The sequence below is a fragment of the Heteronotia binoei genome, chromosome 5, assembly GCF_032191835.1.
Source record: "Heteronotia binoei isolate CCM8104 ecotype False Entrance Well chromosome 5, APGP_CSIRO_Hbin_v1, whole genome shotgun sequence".
Classification (NCBI taxonomy): Eukaryota; Metazoa; Chordata; class Lepidosauria; order Squamata; family Gekkonidae; genus Heteronotia; species Heteronotia binoei.
The window spans coordinates 85811739-85829421 of NC_083227.1; the positions used below are offsets into that span (position 1 = coordinate 85811739).

Consider the following 17683-nt stretch of genomic DNA (forward strand, 5'->3'; position numbering starts at 1 on the left):
ACTAGTGACTCCGTGGTGGTCTTGCCAACCATGGTTCCCCCCACTTATGCGCCTCAGCAGGGGCCAGTACCATCATTTTCCGGCAGTATTGGATCTACTCACAGATCAACTGGGGTCAGTCCTTCATCACAACATACCGCAACTGAAACTCACTGCATGGAGAATTTCCCAGCATACTGTTGCCCCAGGGTACGGGAGGTACTGATAAATAGTAGGGAACAACCACTAGGACATCCTATCACTACAAGTGGCAGAGGTTTCTTAGATTTGTCAAGGAATCAGACTCCTGGGCAAGGACCTGTCCTCTTCAGACTATTTTTTCTTTTCTACTGGCCTTGAGCAAGGAGGGACTCTCTCACTCCTCAGTCAGGGTATACTAATCTGCGATCTCAGCACACCACGTGTGTGTTGAGGGAGTTTCAGTGTTCTCCCATCCTGATAGTAAGTTCCTAAAGGGCCTTCTTCACATGTATCCCCCTGCCTCCAGGGCTACAGCAGCATGGGACCTTCAGCTGGTCCTGAATATGTTAACACGGTGGCCACTTGAACTGATGGCCACGTGTGATCTGGACCTTTTATCTTGGAAGATGGCTCTGTTAGTAGCCATTACTTCGGCGAGGAGAGTCAGAAAACTATGTGCACTACGTCATGATCCACCTTTTCTCTTCTTTCATGCTGAGAGGATCACTATGGCACCTGACATCACATTTCTGCCGAAGGTGGTTTCTGTGTTCCATCTGCAGGCCTCTATTGACTTATTAATCTTCTTTCCTAACCCTACTAATGATGAGGAAAGAAGGTGGCACTTATTAGACGTTCGCAGGGCCCTCCTGTTCTATGTCAGCCGCACCCAACTGTTTCACTCTACAGCCCGTCTTTTTTCAGCCTGTGTGCAGGATAAGAGGGGTGCTTATATTTCCGCACAATGACTTTCCAAGTGGATAGTGGAGGCCATCAAACTGTGTTACATCCTGGCTAAGAAACCCCTTCCTGGACCAGTGAGAGCTCACTCCACTTGAGTAGTAGCAGCTTCCACAGCACTCCTGAAGGGGGTGCCACTGCAGGACATTTGTAGGGTGGCCACCTGGGCTTCCTCCACGTCCTTTATCCAACATTACGCTCTGGTTACTCGTGCAAAGCGTAAGGCGCTAGTGAGGCGCATGAGTCTCTCTTCAGTACATCAGTGAAGCCTGCCAGCCCCTCCTCCAGGTAGGGTAAAGCTTGCTAATCTCCCAACAGTGTGAGGCACAAAGACCACAAAGAAGATAAACAGGTTGCTTACCTGTAACTGATGATCTTGGAGTGGTCATCTGTGCATTCACACTACCTGCCCTCCTTCCCCTCTGCTGTCAGCCTTCTCCTTGAGGTTGTCCGAGGGTTAGAAGGAAACTGGCGGGAATATGGCGCCCTCCTCTGGGCATACGCAGTGGGGTCCCTGGGCATGCGCAGTGGAAGGACGCCAGAGAAAATTCTGGAGCTTTGAGATCACCGTCAGGATCGATGCAAGCGCCAATTATCCCAACAGTGTGAATGCACAGATGACCTCTCGAAGATCATCAGTTACAGACAGGTAAGCAACCTGTTTTTTTGCGTAGTGGAGCAAAGAACAAACGCCCAGTTCTGTTTAGCTTAATCCCTCTTTATTAACAGCAACCGTAGGGCAGGTACCATGGCTATTAGAACAAGGAATAACAACTAAGATGTTTCTAGAGCTCTATGCCAGGGTTGTTCTGTCCTAGTTCTGCTAGGGTTGCCAATCCCCAGGGGGGGGGGCAGGGGATCCCCTGGTTTGGAGGCCCTCCCCCCACTTCAGGGTCATCAGAAAGGGGGAGTAGGGTAGGGAACTGTCTGCTGAGACTGATTCCCAAAGGATATAATGAAGAATTGATCACAGGTATTTAGGGCTCTGGGGGGCTGTTTTTTGAGATAGAGTAACCAAATTTTCAGCATAGCATCCAATGCCTCTCCTTGAAATACTGTCCACGTTTTAAAAAGGTTAGACTAGGGTGTCTATGAGCCCCAAAAGAAGGTGCCTCTATCCATTATTTTCAATGGAGGGAAGGCATTTAAAAGATGTACAGTCCCTTTAAATGTGATGGCCAGAACTCCCTTTGGAGTTCAGTTATGCTTGTCACAACCTCGCTCCTGGCTCCACCCCCAAAGTCCCCAGATATTTCTTGAATTGTACCTGGCAACCCTAGGTTCTGCAGATTGTTAGTAGGCCCTGCACCCCTGCAGGCTGCTGGCAGGGAGACTGAGAAGAGAAGCATTGAGTCATTCCTGTTCTCCTCCTTGCTCTTAGGTCTACTAGGATAGGCTGAGACACTGCAGAATAAGAGACACTGCACAATATTTTTAGGGGTCATTGAGTAAACAGAATTGTAATATGGACTGAAAACTTGGCAAATAGTAGGAATATATGCAACTGGACATTTTCTCTGTTCTGGCTGAATATGAGCTGCTATAAAGGTGCAGTGTGCCTTAGACTAAGGCCCAGATTGAAATGTACATAATGTTTTTATTTTTCAGACTGTACACCTTATTTGAATTCAGTGGGGAAGCATGTCATTGGTGATGTACAAAACATCACCATTAGCCAGCATGCATGCTCTGATCAAGTTGCAGTAACAGTACTGTGGACAGCAAATCCCATGGGTAAGTGGCAGATAATGAATTTGGGTCATGCACCTATTTTGTACTTATCTGTGAATGTATAAGGCAATAATAGAAATTATTTAACTGGTGTTGTTTCTACCTACCTTGAGAGACTACCAACATAGTGTGGAACATCCAGAATACTTCAACTCTCCAGTAATTAAGTATCCTAAAATGTGTGTCTGCATATTCCATGCAATTACATTTGAATTTTTTCATGGCTGTGTTCTCTATAAACTATGCCTGAAATGGCTTTCAAACAAAATGAACAATAACAATGAATCTGTTTTCTGTTGCCCCAGAAGGTCGGACCAGAACCAATGGACTGAAATTAAAAGTTTTCAGCTAAACGTTAGGAAGAATTTCCTGACAGCAGTTCCTCAATGGAACAGGCTTCCTCGGGAAGTGGTGGGCTCTCCTTCCTTTGAGGTTTTTAAACAGAGGCTAGTTGGCCATTTGACAGTAATGCTGTGAACTTACACAGATATTGAAAGGGAGGGCAGGAAGGGTTGCATCAGTTCTTAGTTCTTGTGGCCCTTTCTCACATGCCCAAGGAAACGCTGATTGGCACTTTGGGGTCAAGAAGCAATTTTTTCCAGGCCAGTTTGGCCAGAGATCCTGGAGGTTTTTTGCCATCTTTTGGGCATGGAGCAGGGGTCAGTGGGTGTGGGGGGTGGTATTCGTGAATTTCCTGCATTGTGGAAGGGGTTGGACTAGGTGACCCTGGAAACGCCTTCCAACTATGATTGTAAAACCATTAAAACAGAACAGTAAAATTAGCCACATAAAAGCACACCCACAGGTGGACAAAATCATGTTTGCAAGGCCATTCAAAAAGTTAAAATTGTATTACTGCAGCACTTGTACTGACCAGTTAACAGAACAGCAAACCAAATAGCCAAGTTGTCATCTGGTACCTGAAACTTCAAAGGCCAGGTGCCAGATGAATTGTAGGGCATTAAATGCCAAAGTGCTATTATAGAAAAGTACTGTCTGTGGTCACTACTAACATTTATTACAGAAAATGGGGTACACAGTGTAGGACATATTATGAAAATTTTAAATTAGATATTCAGCTGCCCGGCTGTTCAGGGTTTCACCAATCGCTAGTATTTTAAATTGTGTCTGAAAACAAATAGCCTGTGAAATTTTTTTAAGTTGGGTAGAACGTCTGTAACTTACTCCAGTAAATAGATTTGCTTTCACATTCTGTACTATTTTAAACTTCTGAACTGCTTCAAATGTAGAGTGCATTACAGCATGTTGCATGCATGCAGTGTTCCTTTTAAGCTGAGTTAGCATGAGCTAGCTCACATATTTTTAGCCTCCAGCTCATACCATTTTGTCTTAGCTCAGGAAAAATGGCCCTAGAGTACAATAATTTATGCAGTAACACACAACTTTAATGCCAGTAGCTCACAAAGTAGAATTTTTGCTCACAAGACTCTGCAGCTTAGAGGGAACATTGCATGGATGTTGGTTGTACTGGAAGTTCTAGCTTTCACGTGTGGATAGTCCAGGCTTAGTAGTGTTTACAGGTTCAAGGTATTTAAAAGGTGTGAGGTTTTTTGGCACAAGCAGTTGGTTTTTATTAAAATGGTAGGAACAACAGCCAACCAGAATTTGCTTAAATGACAGGCACTGAAATCAATTGTATTCAAAAGTCCTTTAACTCTGATTCTCCCCCAGCTCAGTAAAGATGTTTAAGATTTGTATGTTAATTCCCAAGATCAGTTCCTAAAATTGCGGTAAAGAAGGTATAATTAACCAATGGAATTCTTAGATGTGTAGAGATTCAGCCAAAGTATTAAACACAACAATTAGGCACTTGAAGCAAAATTCCCATCATGATGCATGTGTTAGTTGTCCAGGAAGCTCTTTGGACCTGAAAACAGGCTTTAGAAGTGAACTGACAGTGGAAGCATACTTTAACCAAACAGTTAATAAATATTCTTTAGAGAAAAGAGAGATGTCTGAAGGCTGATGAATGCATGTAGCATATTTAATTATATTTGATAGCTGGTGAATTTAAATAGAAAACAATGAGTAGTTACTAAGAAGGAATGTGGAAGTGATGTGCAATAATGCCAAGAATACAGAGTTTCTGAATAGCTAATCTGGAGCTGAAGATTTGGCTGCATCCAATCTCCATGGGATACAGAGCTTGGTGTTTTCTCTTGTAATGATCAGAGGTTAATCCTTTTGAAAGCATCAAGAGGGAACTGTAGTTGAAGGGTCTCAGGTAACAGGGAGTCCGTTAACTGTTTTCTTTCATGGTCTGTATACTAGCAGAAACACCGCTTTTATTCCTCTGAATATTAAGAACACAGTGGGTGGCTTAGTAGGCTTTCCAACTGCAAGACTGTATAGACCCAAGAAATAAGATACTCATGTAGATATACACACTTGGAATACTGAATTTAAGCACAACAAATATACAGAGCTAAGCTATGGTAATCAGTTTTGATTTACATGCTGTTAGAATATGGAAGGTTCCCACACTCTTTGTAGTTGAACACAGCTGTGTTGCTATGCTTAGACTCTTTTATGTCAGCCCTTCATTCAGAAAGCTGTTTTCTTAATGAATGGTATTCTTACTATGAACTGCATAGACTGCCAGTTTAGCTATACCTCTGTTTTCTTCTGGAGCTTCCACAATTAAGAAAAAAAAAGATTCTGCACCACTATCACTTGTTTATGTAGAATGTCTTCTTTTCAAAGCCTGTTTTCAAATATCTGTCCCCAGGCCTCATTTTGGGCAGGAGCTCACAGGAGCGGAGCTCTGGAACCTCTAAATTTTTATTGTGCTCTTTCTTTCTTTCTTTCTCTCCTTCCCCCCCCCCCCCTGCTCAATTACATGCTTCTGGGCTCCATCTTTCAAACTCCCTGTGAGAATTTTTAAGATTTGACAAACTTTCTAATATTTTCCCCACAAAAAATGGGGAAATAACCAAAACATATAAAGCAGACAGATGGGAATCTTCCTCATGCCACTGTGGCCACATAGGAGAAAGTAATTTAAAAAATTATGATGGGAGTAGGGTTTTATTATGAGAATTATAATTCAAGAAGCATTTTAAAGTAGATGCTGAGCTGAGATAATTTAGTACACCTTCCGGTGATGTCACAGGTGTGTGGCATATGTAAATGAGTTGTGCTAATGAGCTCCTGCACCTCTTTTTCTACAAAATGACCCCTGTCTGTCCCTATAATCATCTCATCCCATTAGAACTTACACTGTTCTACTGCTTATGCTTAGAGCTGATGCTTCTCTTCAGACATAGGTTTATTTGTGCATGCTTGATATGCTCATGTTACTGGAGTGAAATGGAAGACTTTCTGGTTTCAGAAGTTCAGTTTATCATGGCATCCAAATGAGGGCACCTATCAAAACTGAGGTTGGTTCATTCCTCCTCAAGACTACCTGGTATAAGTGGGTAACTGCACATTTTTATTTTACTGTGATTAAGTTGCATATCTGAAAGCAGCTTTACTCCACAGAGCAAAATTTAACCAGTGAATTAACACTGTATATAATGAATAAAAAATGTAAAGTACAAACCAAACTTTATGTGCAATTTTTTAATGCATGAGGAATTTTTAACAGCACAGAGGGCCCTTCTGACGTTACTCAGCAATGTGGGAGCTGTTGTATTTTTTCTATACAATTTCAGTAATTATTAGAAGTGTGAAGTCACATGGGAAGAGCTTGCTTATGAATAGAAGTCTTTAATTATATGTGGTCTTTATTTGTGTTTTGTTTAAATACCTGCAGGAATTGAATTTCTGAAGGGATTTCGAGTAATACTTGAAGAGTTAAAGTCGGAGGGAAGACAGTGTCAGCAGCTGGTTTTAAAAGACCCAAAGCAGCTCAATTCAAGTTATAAATGGACTGTAAGTGATGTGCTTTAGGCACTATTCTAACAATTTTGTACAAAGTGTTGAAGACATAATGTTGACACTTTGGAATTTTGAATTTTATGTCTTGACATCTCTGGCCCCTTGATTCACAAGGAGCTTTACTGAAGTTGGTGGCACTTTTCATGATAGACTCTTTTCAGGGGTGTGGTCTTGATTACTAGCACATAGAGGAATATTTGCTGAATTTTACCATTTTTAGTTACAGCCAGGGCTTTTTAAAAAGCAGGAACGCAGTTCTGGCTGGCTTGGCATAAGGGGGTATGTCCTAACATGCAAATGAGTTCCTGCTGGGCTTTTTCTACCAAAAAAAGCCCTGGAGTTGTGTTCCAGCATGTCAAGGCCCTTCTCTTTTCAGAGGTGTAATTTCCAAATGCTTGTTTCTTTCTTTGGCATCTGAATTCCTGATGAATCCTTTTGCTTCTGGAAGAAATTGAGGGCACTGTATGGGTTTGATATTGGTCAGCAGAAGAAGCACTTTTCTGTGTCAAAAGTTGTGCACAATAGCTTATGTGTATAATTGGTTCCATGTACATTAGGTTTGGGTGCATAAATAACAGGGCCCCAGCCTTGTGGATTGGTGCCCTTGACCTTCACTGTCATTGGTTGTTGTCCTCATCACTGTTGCATGTATCTGTAGCTGGAACCACTGAAAGAAACACTGAGATGATCATGTGCAGCTCAAGATGGTGGTTGCATAGAAGGCGGGCATTATACAAAACTTAAATAGGGTGGTTGTGACTATGCAAGGGATTCCAAACCTTTAAATATGTTTACTATGTAGAAAGCTGGTGATTCAATTGAGTGGCTCTTTCAGCTTCACTTTTTACCCAAAGCAGAAGGTACAACTCTGTTGCCATGCCCTGTAGTTATTAGAGCATGGCCAGTTGCTCTTTGTGACTTCTACTGAGATCTCCTGGTTGAAAGGGAATCAATTCTTGGAGTACGCATGAGCAAAATTGCTTCTGGAAGACTCCTGTTTGGAAGATTATGTCAGAAAACTCTTCACTTCACACTTCATATTAATGTAAAAATCAGCTATGGACTTGTGTTGGGAAAATATGCATACATACATGGATGCAAATGCACTCACCTATTCCAGTAACCAATGGTGAAACATTAAAATGCATTACTGACCTGCTTTAATTTCTTTTCCTCCCAAGGGCATGGAATCTCAGCCTTTTCTAAATCTGAAATTTGAAACAGATTATTTTGTAAAGATTGTTCCTTTTCCTTCCATTAAAAATGAAAGTAACTACCACCCATTTTTCTTCAGAACGAGGCGTAAGTACAATACTTATGACTTTCTTTTAAAAACAACTCTCTGTTTCTTGAGTGTTACTGTAAATAGTGGCAATTGGAACTGCATAGAACCACTTTTTATTAAAATTAGTATCAAAACGGTATTTCAAATCTGTTCGGGCATGTTGAGAAAATCAGGAATGGGCATCACATCCCCACATTAGAGAAGATGGCAGAAGGGTTTTGGTAGATTCAGCTGAGCACTGATTGATCCATTTGTATGATAACAGTGTGTCTGTGTTCCTGTCCCAATGAAAGCTATTGTTTTTAAGGTGTTAAAATCTCAGAGTACTGGCATGTAGTATGAATTAGAACAGACACATCTGTGAGTAGGGCCTTGCAGGGAAATTATATATTCCATGGCATGAATAGTTTGTGCTTGTACAGGAATTTCCCCTTATAATAGATCCCGCTTATTTCCCCCTCCCCCCAGATTATAATAGATTTATGTACAGTAGGGAAGGTTGTATGCTTTGCTCATATATCCTACACACTGTGTATGGACTGGTCATCAAGATTAAAATGAAAATACTAATAGGACTATTGCAATTATTATATGAACACACAGATAATGACTACTATCTTTCATTATATGAGCCTTCTAATGCATCCATTTTGGCTTTGAACTGGTGCTTTGAGACTGCTCTGGTGGTGAACCCAGACAGGACATAGGTGATGCTGGTCAGGAAGACAGGTATTTTGGGGGAATTAGATCATCTTGGATGGAGTACAGCTGATATCTGAGAACCTGTTAAGAGCCTGAGGATGCTCACAGACATCTATCAGATGCATCTGGTCTTCCAGCTCTTTTCCTTCTTATACTCAGCTGATTTGGCCACTCTGATTCATGCTTTTGTAAGTTCATGACTGAAAACTGCAGCTGATTCAGAATATGGCAGCCTGTTTATTTTCAGAGGTTAGGTGATGGGAGCATCTCTTGCTTGTCTTAGAACAGTTACACAGGCTGCAAGTTGGTAGTGTTACAACCTTTAAAGCCATTCACATCCTAGGACCTACGTGCAGAGCTTTTTTTGTAGCAGGAACTCCTTTGCATCTTAGGCTACACCCCCCTGATGTAGCCAGTCCTCCAAGAGCTTACAATAGATCCTGTAAGAAGAGCCCTGTAAGCTCTTGGAGGATTGGCTACATCAGGGGGGTGTAGTCTAAGATGCAAAGGAGTTCCTGCTACAAAAAAAGCCCTGTCTTCTTTCATATGTTCCCTGTGTGTGTGTGCCAGATATGGTCCTCAAACTGCCACCTACTGACCATTCCCCTATTTAGGCTTAGCCACTTTGCCTCAACCAGAGCTTATGCTTTTTCCATTGCAGTGCTCACTTGGTGGAACGTGCTCCCTGAGGAGGTGGGGTGTATGTGCCATCTTTAGAAATATTCAGGAGGTGCTGCAAGGCTATTTTATTTACCAAGGCTTCCATTGTGGGTATAAGCTGGAGGAATCTTTTGGGGGGAGGGGAAACTAGAGTTTTATTTTATTGGTTTAAAGTCGTAATGTTTTAATCAAACTGCCTTGAGATGCTAAAAAATACAGGATATATATATTTTAATTAATGCATAAAATATTATTGTTTGACTTTACCTTCAGTGGTTTTGCTTTAGGGTATGGAAGCTGTAATTCTAAGTTGTTATTGACTAAAGAGAACTAGGTTCTTCCTTACTTGGTGTGGTTACCTAGCTTATCTGTACATGAAAATTTTTGCTTTGGGGGGGGGGGTATAGTCTGTTCTCATTTGAAATAGAGGAGGACATCCAGACATTTGAGTACTCCTTCTTCCACAGTCCTTGGAAGCAGGATGTTAGGTCATTTCCGAGGAGAAAAGAGAGGCAACAAACCTTACTCATAGCACTCTTGATACCAGTGGGGGCAGACCAACTCTTCTGTCAGAAATGGACTGCATCAACATCCGACACTTGGATGCAACATACCATTAGGCAAGGTTATGCCATTGAGTTGTTTTTTCCCCTGCAGGAGAACTTCTTAAGGTCCTCTCATTCCATTGTGGTATGCAAAAAAATTCAAAATGGAGACATTAAGGTCAATTGCAGAGGCAATTACAGCAGGGGACTTCATAACATCCATAGACCGTTTCCACTCTACAGGAAGGTTCCTCATGGAATTATCACACCGTTATATGATGTGATTCCTGGCCACATAAACACAAACAAAGCAAGACTTTACTGTTTTTTGTCTGATAATAATTCTAAGTCACATGTGAAGTTGCTAAATTTTGTGCATTAATTCTCAATTTATGGCAACTGCACCATAAAAGGTCTTAAAAATTTTACCATTGTATTGTTATTGTATTGTATGCCTGTATGAATTGTATGCTAGTCTAAAGACTGTAATAAACAACTACTACTACTACATCCATAGACCTCAAAGAGGCCTACCTCAGTGTGATATCCAATTGTGGAATATTTGGCAAAAAATGAGGAAGTACCACAAAATCTGCTTTATGTGTTAATGCTGTATTTTAGTAGCATTATTATTGGTAATAATCCTGAATGTTGTCTCTTTTAAGGAATGCTAACTTTTCTTTATATCTATTATTTTTCTATTACATGGAAAAGGCAATGTAACTATATTTTGATTTTATTTTTATTTTATATGAAAAGGCAATGTAACCACGCCATGCACTATTTTAGTTTCTGCTTTATATAAGTTTGATAAAATTAATAAACTTAAGAAAATTGGGGGAAAAGAGACCTACCTACTCATCGTAATTTCCCCCCACATACAGCAGTACATCTGCTTCATTTGGGGAAGAGATCCTACCAGTTCAGGGCCCTGCCCTATGGACCAGCATTGGCCCTGAGGTTGTTCATGAAGGTGAGGATTGCCTTTGTAGCTAGCCTCAGATCCCAGGTATCATGTGCATCACTGTTTGGACAACCTTCTCATCAGGTCTTGCTCAGTGGAAAAGGTGTCCCAGGACATGAAGTCCACTATGAAGCATTTGTCATTACATAATTTCTTCAACCATTGAAAAGAGCTGGTTGATCCTGTCGCAGGCGGCAACTCACTTGGGAATGATTGTGGATTCAGTCTTCATGAAGCTCTTAATCCCACAAAAAAAGTGACAAAGCTAAGGAGTGCAGCATATCATTGCTTCAAGGTTGGTGGACCAAATGTTTCTCACCTGACATCTGGATTACATGATTGCAGCTATTGCCGCAGTCCCTTGGGGTTGAGCATAGTCCAGGGGCCTTCAGAGATTCTTATTTCCTCATTAGTGGACAACTGTCCTCAAGCACCACTTGGGACTGAAAGTCTATCCACAGTTAAAGAACTGCCTTTGTGGTGGACTGTCTTTTCACATCTGATCAAAGGGAAAGAGACCCACCTGGAGGTGGACCGATTGCTATAGATTCAAGCCTTTTGGACTGAGCACTGCTCTCTGGGCCAGATCTAGGCGACATGGTTGGTCTCAGAACAGACTATGAGCATCAATTTTCTGGAACTTAGGGCAGTTTTCTTGGTACTGAAATTCTTCCTGTAAACACCTTGGCACCTACATTTGAATTTTCTGTTGCCCCAGAAGGTCATACCAGAACCAAGGTATTGAAATTAAAGAGTTTCTAGCTAAACATTAGGCAGGACTTCCTGACAGAGCAGTTCCTCAGAGGCTAAATAGCCATCTGACAGCAATGATGATTCTTTGAATGCGGCAGATAATGAGAGGGAGGACAGGAAGGGTTGTATCAGTGCTTAGTTTTTGTGGCCCTTTCTTACACACACCCAGAGAAATGCTGATTGACACTGGGGTTAGTCAGCAGTTTTTCTCCAGGCAAGGGATCTTGGAGTTTTTGCCATCTCCTGGGGATGTATATGTGGAGGGAGGTATACTGGGGATGTATATGTGGAGGGAGGTATTTGTGAATTTCCTGCATTGTACAGGGGGTTGGACCCTTTCAACTCTATGATTCTGTATATTCGAACAGATAACACAATCCTGGAAACTTCAAGAGGAAGTGGTCCTGTTGATAATGAAATGGTCAGAAAGACACCTAGCATCTCTCTGAGAGGAGTACATCAAAGGAACCTCTAATATCCAAACACTCAGTCACACTCACTTGGACCAAGGGGAGTGGTCCCTGTCCCAGGCCCTATCCAAACAAGTGGCTCATCAGTTCGATCAGCCTTGTGTAGACCTTTTCACTGCTCCCCTAAACACAAAGACCACTCACTAATTTTCTTGTTACAACTGTCCACAAGCGGAAAAGATGGATGTGCTCTAGGTAGCCTTTCCTCTGACCCCAATGATCTCCAGGGCTCTGAAGAAACTCAGGAGAGAGCAGAAGTAATTTTCCTGGCTACACATTGGCCAAGGAGACCTTGGCTTTCAGACCTGATTGTGTTGTCAGTCCAGCCTCCCTGGACACTTCCAGTTCTTCCAGACAGTTTGTCCCAGGGTCCAATACCCACCAGGGCCTTAGAGCTAACATGCTGCATAATAGCAGCTCTGTCCTGCATCCAGTTGAGGGCAGTCTTCTCTCACACCATCCAGCCATCAAGCATTTATTCAGAGAGGCCAGCTTCCCAGCCCACCTATAGTTCACCATTTTCCTCGGAGATTTCATGAGGTCTATAGCTAAAGGCTTCTGCATTTTCCAGAAGAATGTGATGGTTCTATGTCTGGATCGCCTTTGCTCATCTCAAAGGTGAATTCTGTGTTCCACAGTTCTCAGGAGGTGTACCTCGCATCTTTCTATCCCAATCCAATCCATCATACCCCAAGGAGTAGAACCGGCATACTTTGGATGTTCAAAGAGCCTAACATTTACATCCAGCATACAGCTGCTATCAGGAGATCAGACATTCTATTTATAGCTTACTATCCAATGGCCAAGGGCAGAAAGGTGTCTCAGTAGGTGGCTGAAAGAGTGCATTATTTTGGCCGCCTCTTCTCAAGGCCTTAAACCTCTGGAAGGAATCACAGCCTACTCAACCAAGGGTGCAGCCTATGCATCAGTTCTGGAGATCTGTAGAGCAGCCACTTGGGCAGCTATATCTACTTTGGTAAGCTGTTATAAAATGGGCTTATATGCAGCTGCTGATGCAGTCTTCAGGCAGCAAGTGCTTCAACTAGTAATGTGAGAGGAATGAGACACAGCGCTGCCCTTCTGTCTTGGGGAAAACTTTGTAACATCCCAGATCTCAGAATATCCTCCTCTCCTCAAATGAGAAAGGAACTTTGGCCTTCCTTCTATTTGAGGTAGAGGTGAACATTCTGGACCCACCCTAATATAGGGGAATCTGATTACTTTTATCGCAATTATCTTAAACTCTTTTTCCATTATTACTGTTAACTGTTGAATGTTGTTTCTTCTATGAAAAGGGTTTGGCCCTCTGCCTTCATCTCACAGTTGTTCAGTCTTCAGGTTATGTCCTGTTGGCAGCAACAAAAGATGCCAACACTTTGTGGTTGTTTATAGAAAGCTCTGGAGGCCTCTGAACTGAAGGAGGTACTCCTTTCCTCAGAAATGGGAAGAAATTGACTTAATATCCTGTTTGCAGGGGTTGTGGGAGAAGGAGTGCCCAAATATCAGGATGTCTACTTCAAATAGAAAAAAACCTTCCTCTTTGTCACTGCTTGTATCAAGAGGGGCCAGCAGCCACTGTTAGTGTGTGATCCTGATGTGAGGAAGAAATTCAGTAGCTGCTTCTCTGGGAAGGAGACCATTTTCTATTTGTATATGTGAGGGAATGGATTTTGCATTTGTAGACAATTTCATTGAGATTAAGCTTTAAAAACAGCTTATGTACAGTGGTGTTCAAAGCATTTCGTGTGCATTATAAAAGTACTGAAGACCGAGAGAGAGAACTGCTTACGTAAAGCCACCTATTGAGTTGGTGGTAGATCTCATCAGCAGGTGATCAGAAAAATAACTATTTTTTTTGTATGTGTGTTTCTCATTAGCTTGTGAATTGCTTCTGCAGCCTGAAAATCTTGCTTGCAAACCTTGTAAGTAGAAGTGTTATCTTATTCATACTCCATAAAAGGAAAAGGCAGTGTTCTTGAATCAGTAATGTCTCAGTAGCTAAATTATCTCTTCTTTCATAGTTTGGAAGCCAAGGAATCTGAATGTTACCCAGCAAGGTTTTAATATGCATGTGTCTTTTGACCACGCACCACATAATTTTGGATTCAAATATTATTATCTGCACTACAAACTTAAAAATGAAGCACACTTCAAACAAAAGGCTTGCAAACAGGTATGCTGAATATATGCAATACTATATGTGTTAAATTGTTTGCTTTGGTGCTAGTGGATCTCATTTGTAATAGGTGTAGTTAAATTTATTATTTAATTGACTGAAAATGAACTTGTTGGCATGGGATTCATTGGTTCTTACAGCGGTGCCAAGAATGTGCTGTAATTCTTGCAAGCGCATTTGGAAGTTTCAGTCTTTTTCCAGGAAAAAGCCCATGGTAAATGCTCCAGTCACAGCTAAGCATTTTCAAGTGTGATTGACTTGGTAAAAGTTTAAATATGTATTGACCTCCCTCAGTTGAAATCAACATGGCATGAAAGTCTTCAGCTTGGCTAGATCATGCCTGTTGTGTCAGATTATTTTTAAGTAATCCTATGCTGCAGCATTGAGGTTTTAATGCTTATTGTCATTTAGCATGATGAAATTGACCCTTGGATGGTGCAAAGCACTGTAATCATGTATTACCCCATACTGGTATATATGCATGCTGCTTTAATAGCTAGAAGTAAGTTTGCTTCTTTGCAGCTGTTAGCACTTTTGGTAATCGGCAACAATAAGCAAATATATTTTGGGTAAGAATTGTTCAAAGTGATATTAGTCTACAGAATCCAAATGATATGTTTTTTATAGGCCATAATGCAGTGTGCAGTCTAATTTTCTTGGGTTACATGCCAATTCCTTTCAATCAGATGCATTCATCTCTGGAATCTGTTCCCCTAGGCACTCTGCTAGACACTTGGCTTTGAGCCAGTCTATGAGTGTAGTGGGGTTCTCCTGTTGTGCTGTAGGAAGAAAAAGAGCCTAGTGTACATTTGATTATGGACTCAGTGCTTAGTATTTTTTTTTTTTTAATGATCACTCTGTGGCATTTGTTAGACTAAAGACTCAGAGTGCTTTGCACTTCATCACGCTGTTCTGTGTTTGCATTTTCTTTACCAGGAGAATTTCATACACTCAGAAACAATATGAATCTCCAGTCTGACAACATATTAACATTAACGTGTTTTCTACTAGTTTTACACTTTCAAGTTCTCTGTAAAATAATTGCCTTCATTTCTTCATAGGAAAAAAATACAGAATTCACAAGCTGTATTCTTCACAATGTCTCATCAGGAGATTATATAATTGAGGTAATATCATTTATTTGTAGTTCCAGAAAAGGTCACAGAAATTGTTTTCCATTTGGAATCAAATCTGTATTCTGTACCTTCTTTTGAAGAAATTTTGTAGATGATGATACAGTCTTGCTATATTACTACATGAGTACTATAGTGACAGTGTATCTTATATGAATATTTACTTATAAAAAGCAAGGATGGGGAGCAAATAAATCTTCAGCCCCAACACGATCAGTACCTCTCTTGATCCAGAGCAATTCTTAAACTGGAATCTATGTAATGGTTATTTGTAGTGGCAATTAAGTTACTGTAGGGTTGGGATTTTGCAGGTCATAGCAATTAACAAACAAACATGTCTCGAATTTTAAAAACATCTGTAGCCTTTCTACTGAGTTTCATGAGCCTAATTCAATTTAGTGAAGGTCATTTTTTAAAGAAAAATATGTGTAGAAAATGTGGCTCTAGTTTTATTAAAATTCTTGGAATTTCATCCTGACTTTGAGTTGCCTCACACATGTATTTATTCATCTTTTGATACACAGCTTATAGAATCATAGAATTAAACATTGGAAGGAGCCTAAAGAAAATGCAGTCCAACCACCAAGTATCTTTGATAAATGTCCAGTCTACAATTAAACACGTCCAAGGAGGGAAACCCACAACATCCCTGGGCAATCGATTCCACCATTGAACTGCCCTTATTGTTAAAAAGTGTTTCCCAATATCTCATTGATATCTCCACATCCATAATTTAAACCCATTTTTAAGAATCCTATCCTCCACTACCTACTGAAATAGCACCCCACCCTTCACTAAATGACAACCCTTCAAATACTTTAAAAGAGTATTTGCTAAGCCAACCAGTTTGGTGTCATCTGCAAATTTAATTATTAGTCCCTTCACATTTCATCTAGATCATTTATTTTTAAAAAAGACACTGGGCCCAAGCACAGTAAAGAAAGTTTGCCACCACTTTAATGGTTTCAGCCTTATTTAAGGCTAGTAAGCTTACTATCTTATTTTCATCAGATTTATCCTCCAGGGATTGCAATATAGGATCCAGATAGGATGCACTTAAATCACAGTAGAATCTACAGGATAAAAGTACACGGTCTGTTCCTTCAGTTTCCTTCAGCCCACAGGGACATAGTCTATCAAGGAATGGTATTATTTTAAACCTCCCATATAGCACAGCAGAAGGAAGCACATTAAATGGGCTAACATAAACGCTCTTTGAATATGGGGGTCAATCAAACAAGAAAAATACTCTGTAAGTGAAATTATCCAACCAATTCCTTATCTACCTAACCAGTCTAATGCACCAATTTGCTGATCAGAGCATCATGGGGCTTTTTCTCAAATAATCCGAATATACAATATCCACAGCATCCTCACAATCCACCAAACTATCACCTGATTAAAGAAGCAAATGATATTAGACTGACAGGACCCATTAGTGACAAATCCATACTGAAATACTACTTATCAAGTTATCCATTCCAAGATTTTAAACTGGCCAGCCTATAGTTCCCTGGACCATCCTTCCTTCCCTTTAAAAACTGGGACAAGGTTCACCCTTCTCCAGCCATCTGGCACAATACCCATTCTCCAAGAGTACTTGAAGATAATGTATAAGGGCTGTGCCAGCTCCCCAGCTAGTTCCTTAAGCACTCTTGGGTGGACACCATCTGGCCTAGGGGGACTTATACCCATCCAAAGCATCCAGATACTTCTAAATGACCCTCATCAATGAATCCTTTAACAAACAAAAAGTTGAAAACCATTATTGTGGGGGTGATGTGAATATTCTTACAACTGATCATTCACGTAGGTGCAAGTGTCAAGATGCATGTGTGAACCAGTTCATAAATTGTGTATTTCTTATTGGTTTCACTTCTTGAAATCTATATATCTTAACAGTGATTTGTCTCTAAATTAAATATTTCTATATCCATTTCAAAATGAGTGCTTTCCTGTTTTCTTTTAAAGCTGGTTGATGATACAAACACAACAAGGAAGACAATGCATTATGCACTAAAGCCAGGTATGCTCCCCCCCTTCTTTGTACCATGTTTTAACATGCTGTTTCCTTCTGAAGAATAATTATCTGTCTATCTAAAATGTTTTCAGCCCACCCTTCTTGCAAGGAGCTCAGAATGGCACATAGTTCTCCCCTCCCTGTTTTAATCTGCAGCTAGGATTGCTTTTTAGGATTTACTACAATTACAAAAAAAGCAAACAAAAAACCCTGAAAAACATTATGTGCTGTCTCATTCTTAACTCTTTTCTCTGAAGCCTCTTCAGTCATATATTAGAGGAGGAGGAGGGAGGATGGATATATAAACATAGACCATTTATTTATTTCTCCTCTTGCCCCTGTTCCCATCACAGAATGCATGATGAGCACTGCCAAACAGTGTTGGTTGCATTTGAAGTGAAATCATGGTGGTGGTGGTGG

At 40.8% G+C, this 17683-nt stretch overlaps 1 protein-coding gene across 2 annotated transcripts in view; it reads left to right on the forward strand.

Annotated features, from left to right (window-relative positions):
- IL17RD (interleukin 17 receptor D) overlaps positions 1-17683 on the forward strand; it is a 98435-nt gene that overhangs the window by 69057 nt on the left and 11695 nt on the right. For both annotated transcript variants that reach the window (XM_060239736.1, XM_060239735.1), the window contains exons 3-9: positions 2530-2655; positions 6431-6549; positions 7737-7857; positions 13812-13856; positions 13956-14107; positions 15172-15237; positions 17215-17269. In XM_060239736.1, the coding sequence (XP_060095719.1) occupies positions 2530-2655; positions 6431-6549; positions 7737-7857; positions 13812-13856; positions 13956-14107; positions 15172-15237; positions 17215-17269 (684 nt within the window). The remainder of the gene's footprint in view (positions 1-2529; positions 2656-6430; positions 6550-7736; positions 7858-13811; positions 13857-13955; positions 14108-15171; positions 15238-17214; positions 17270-17683) is intronic.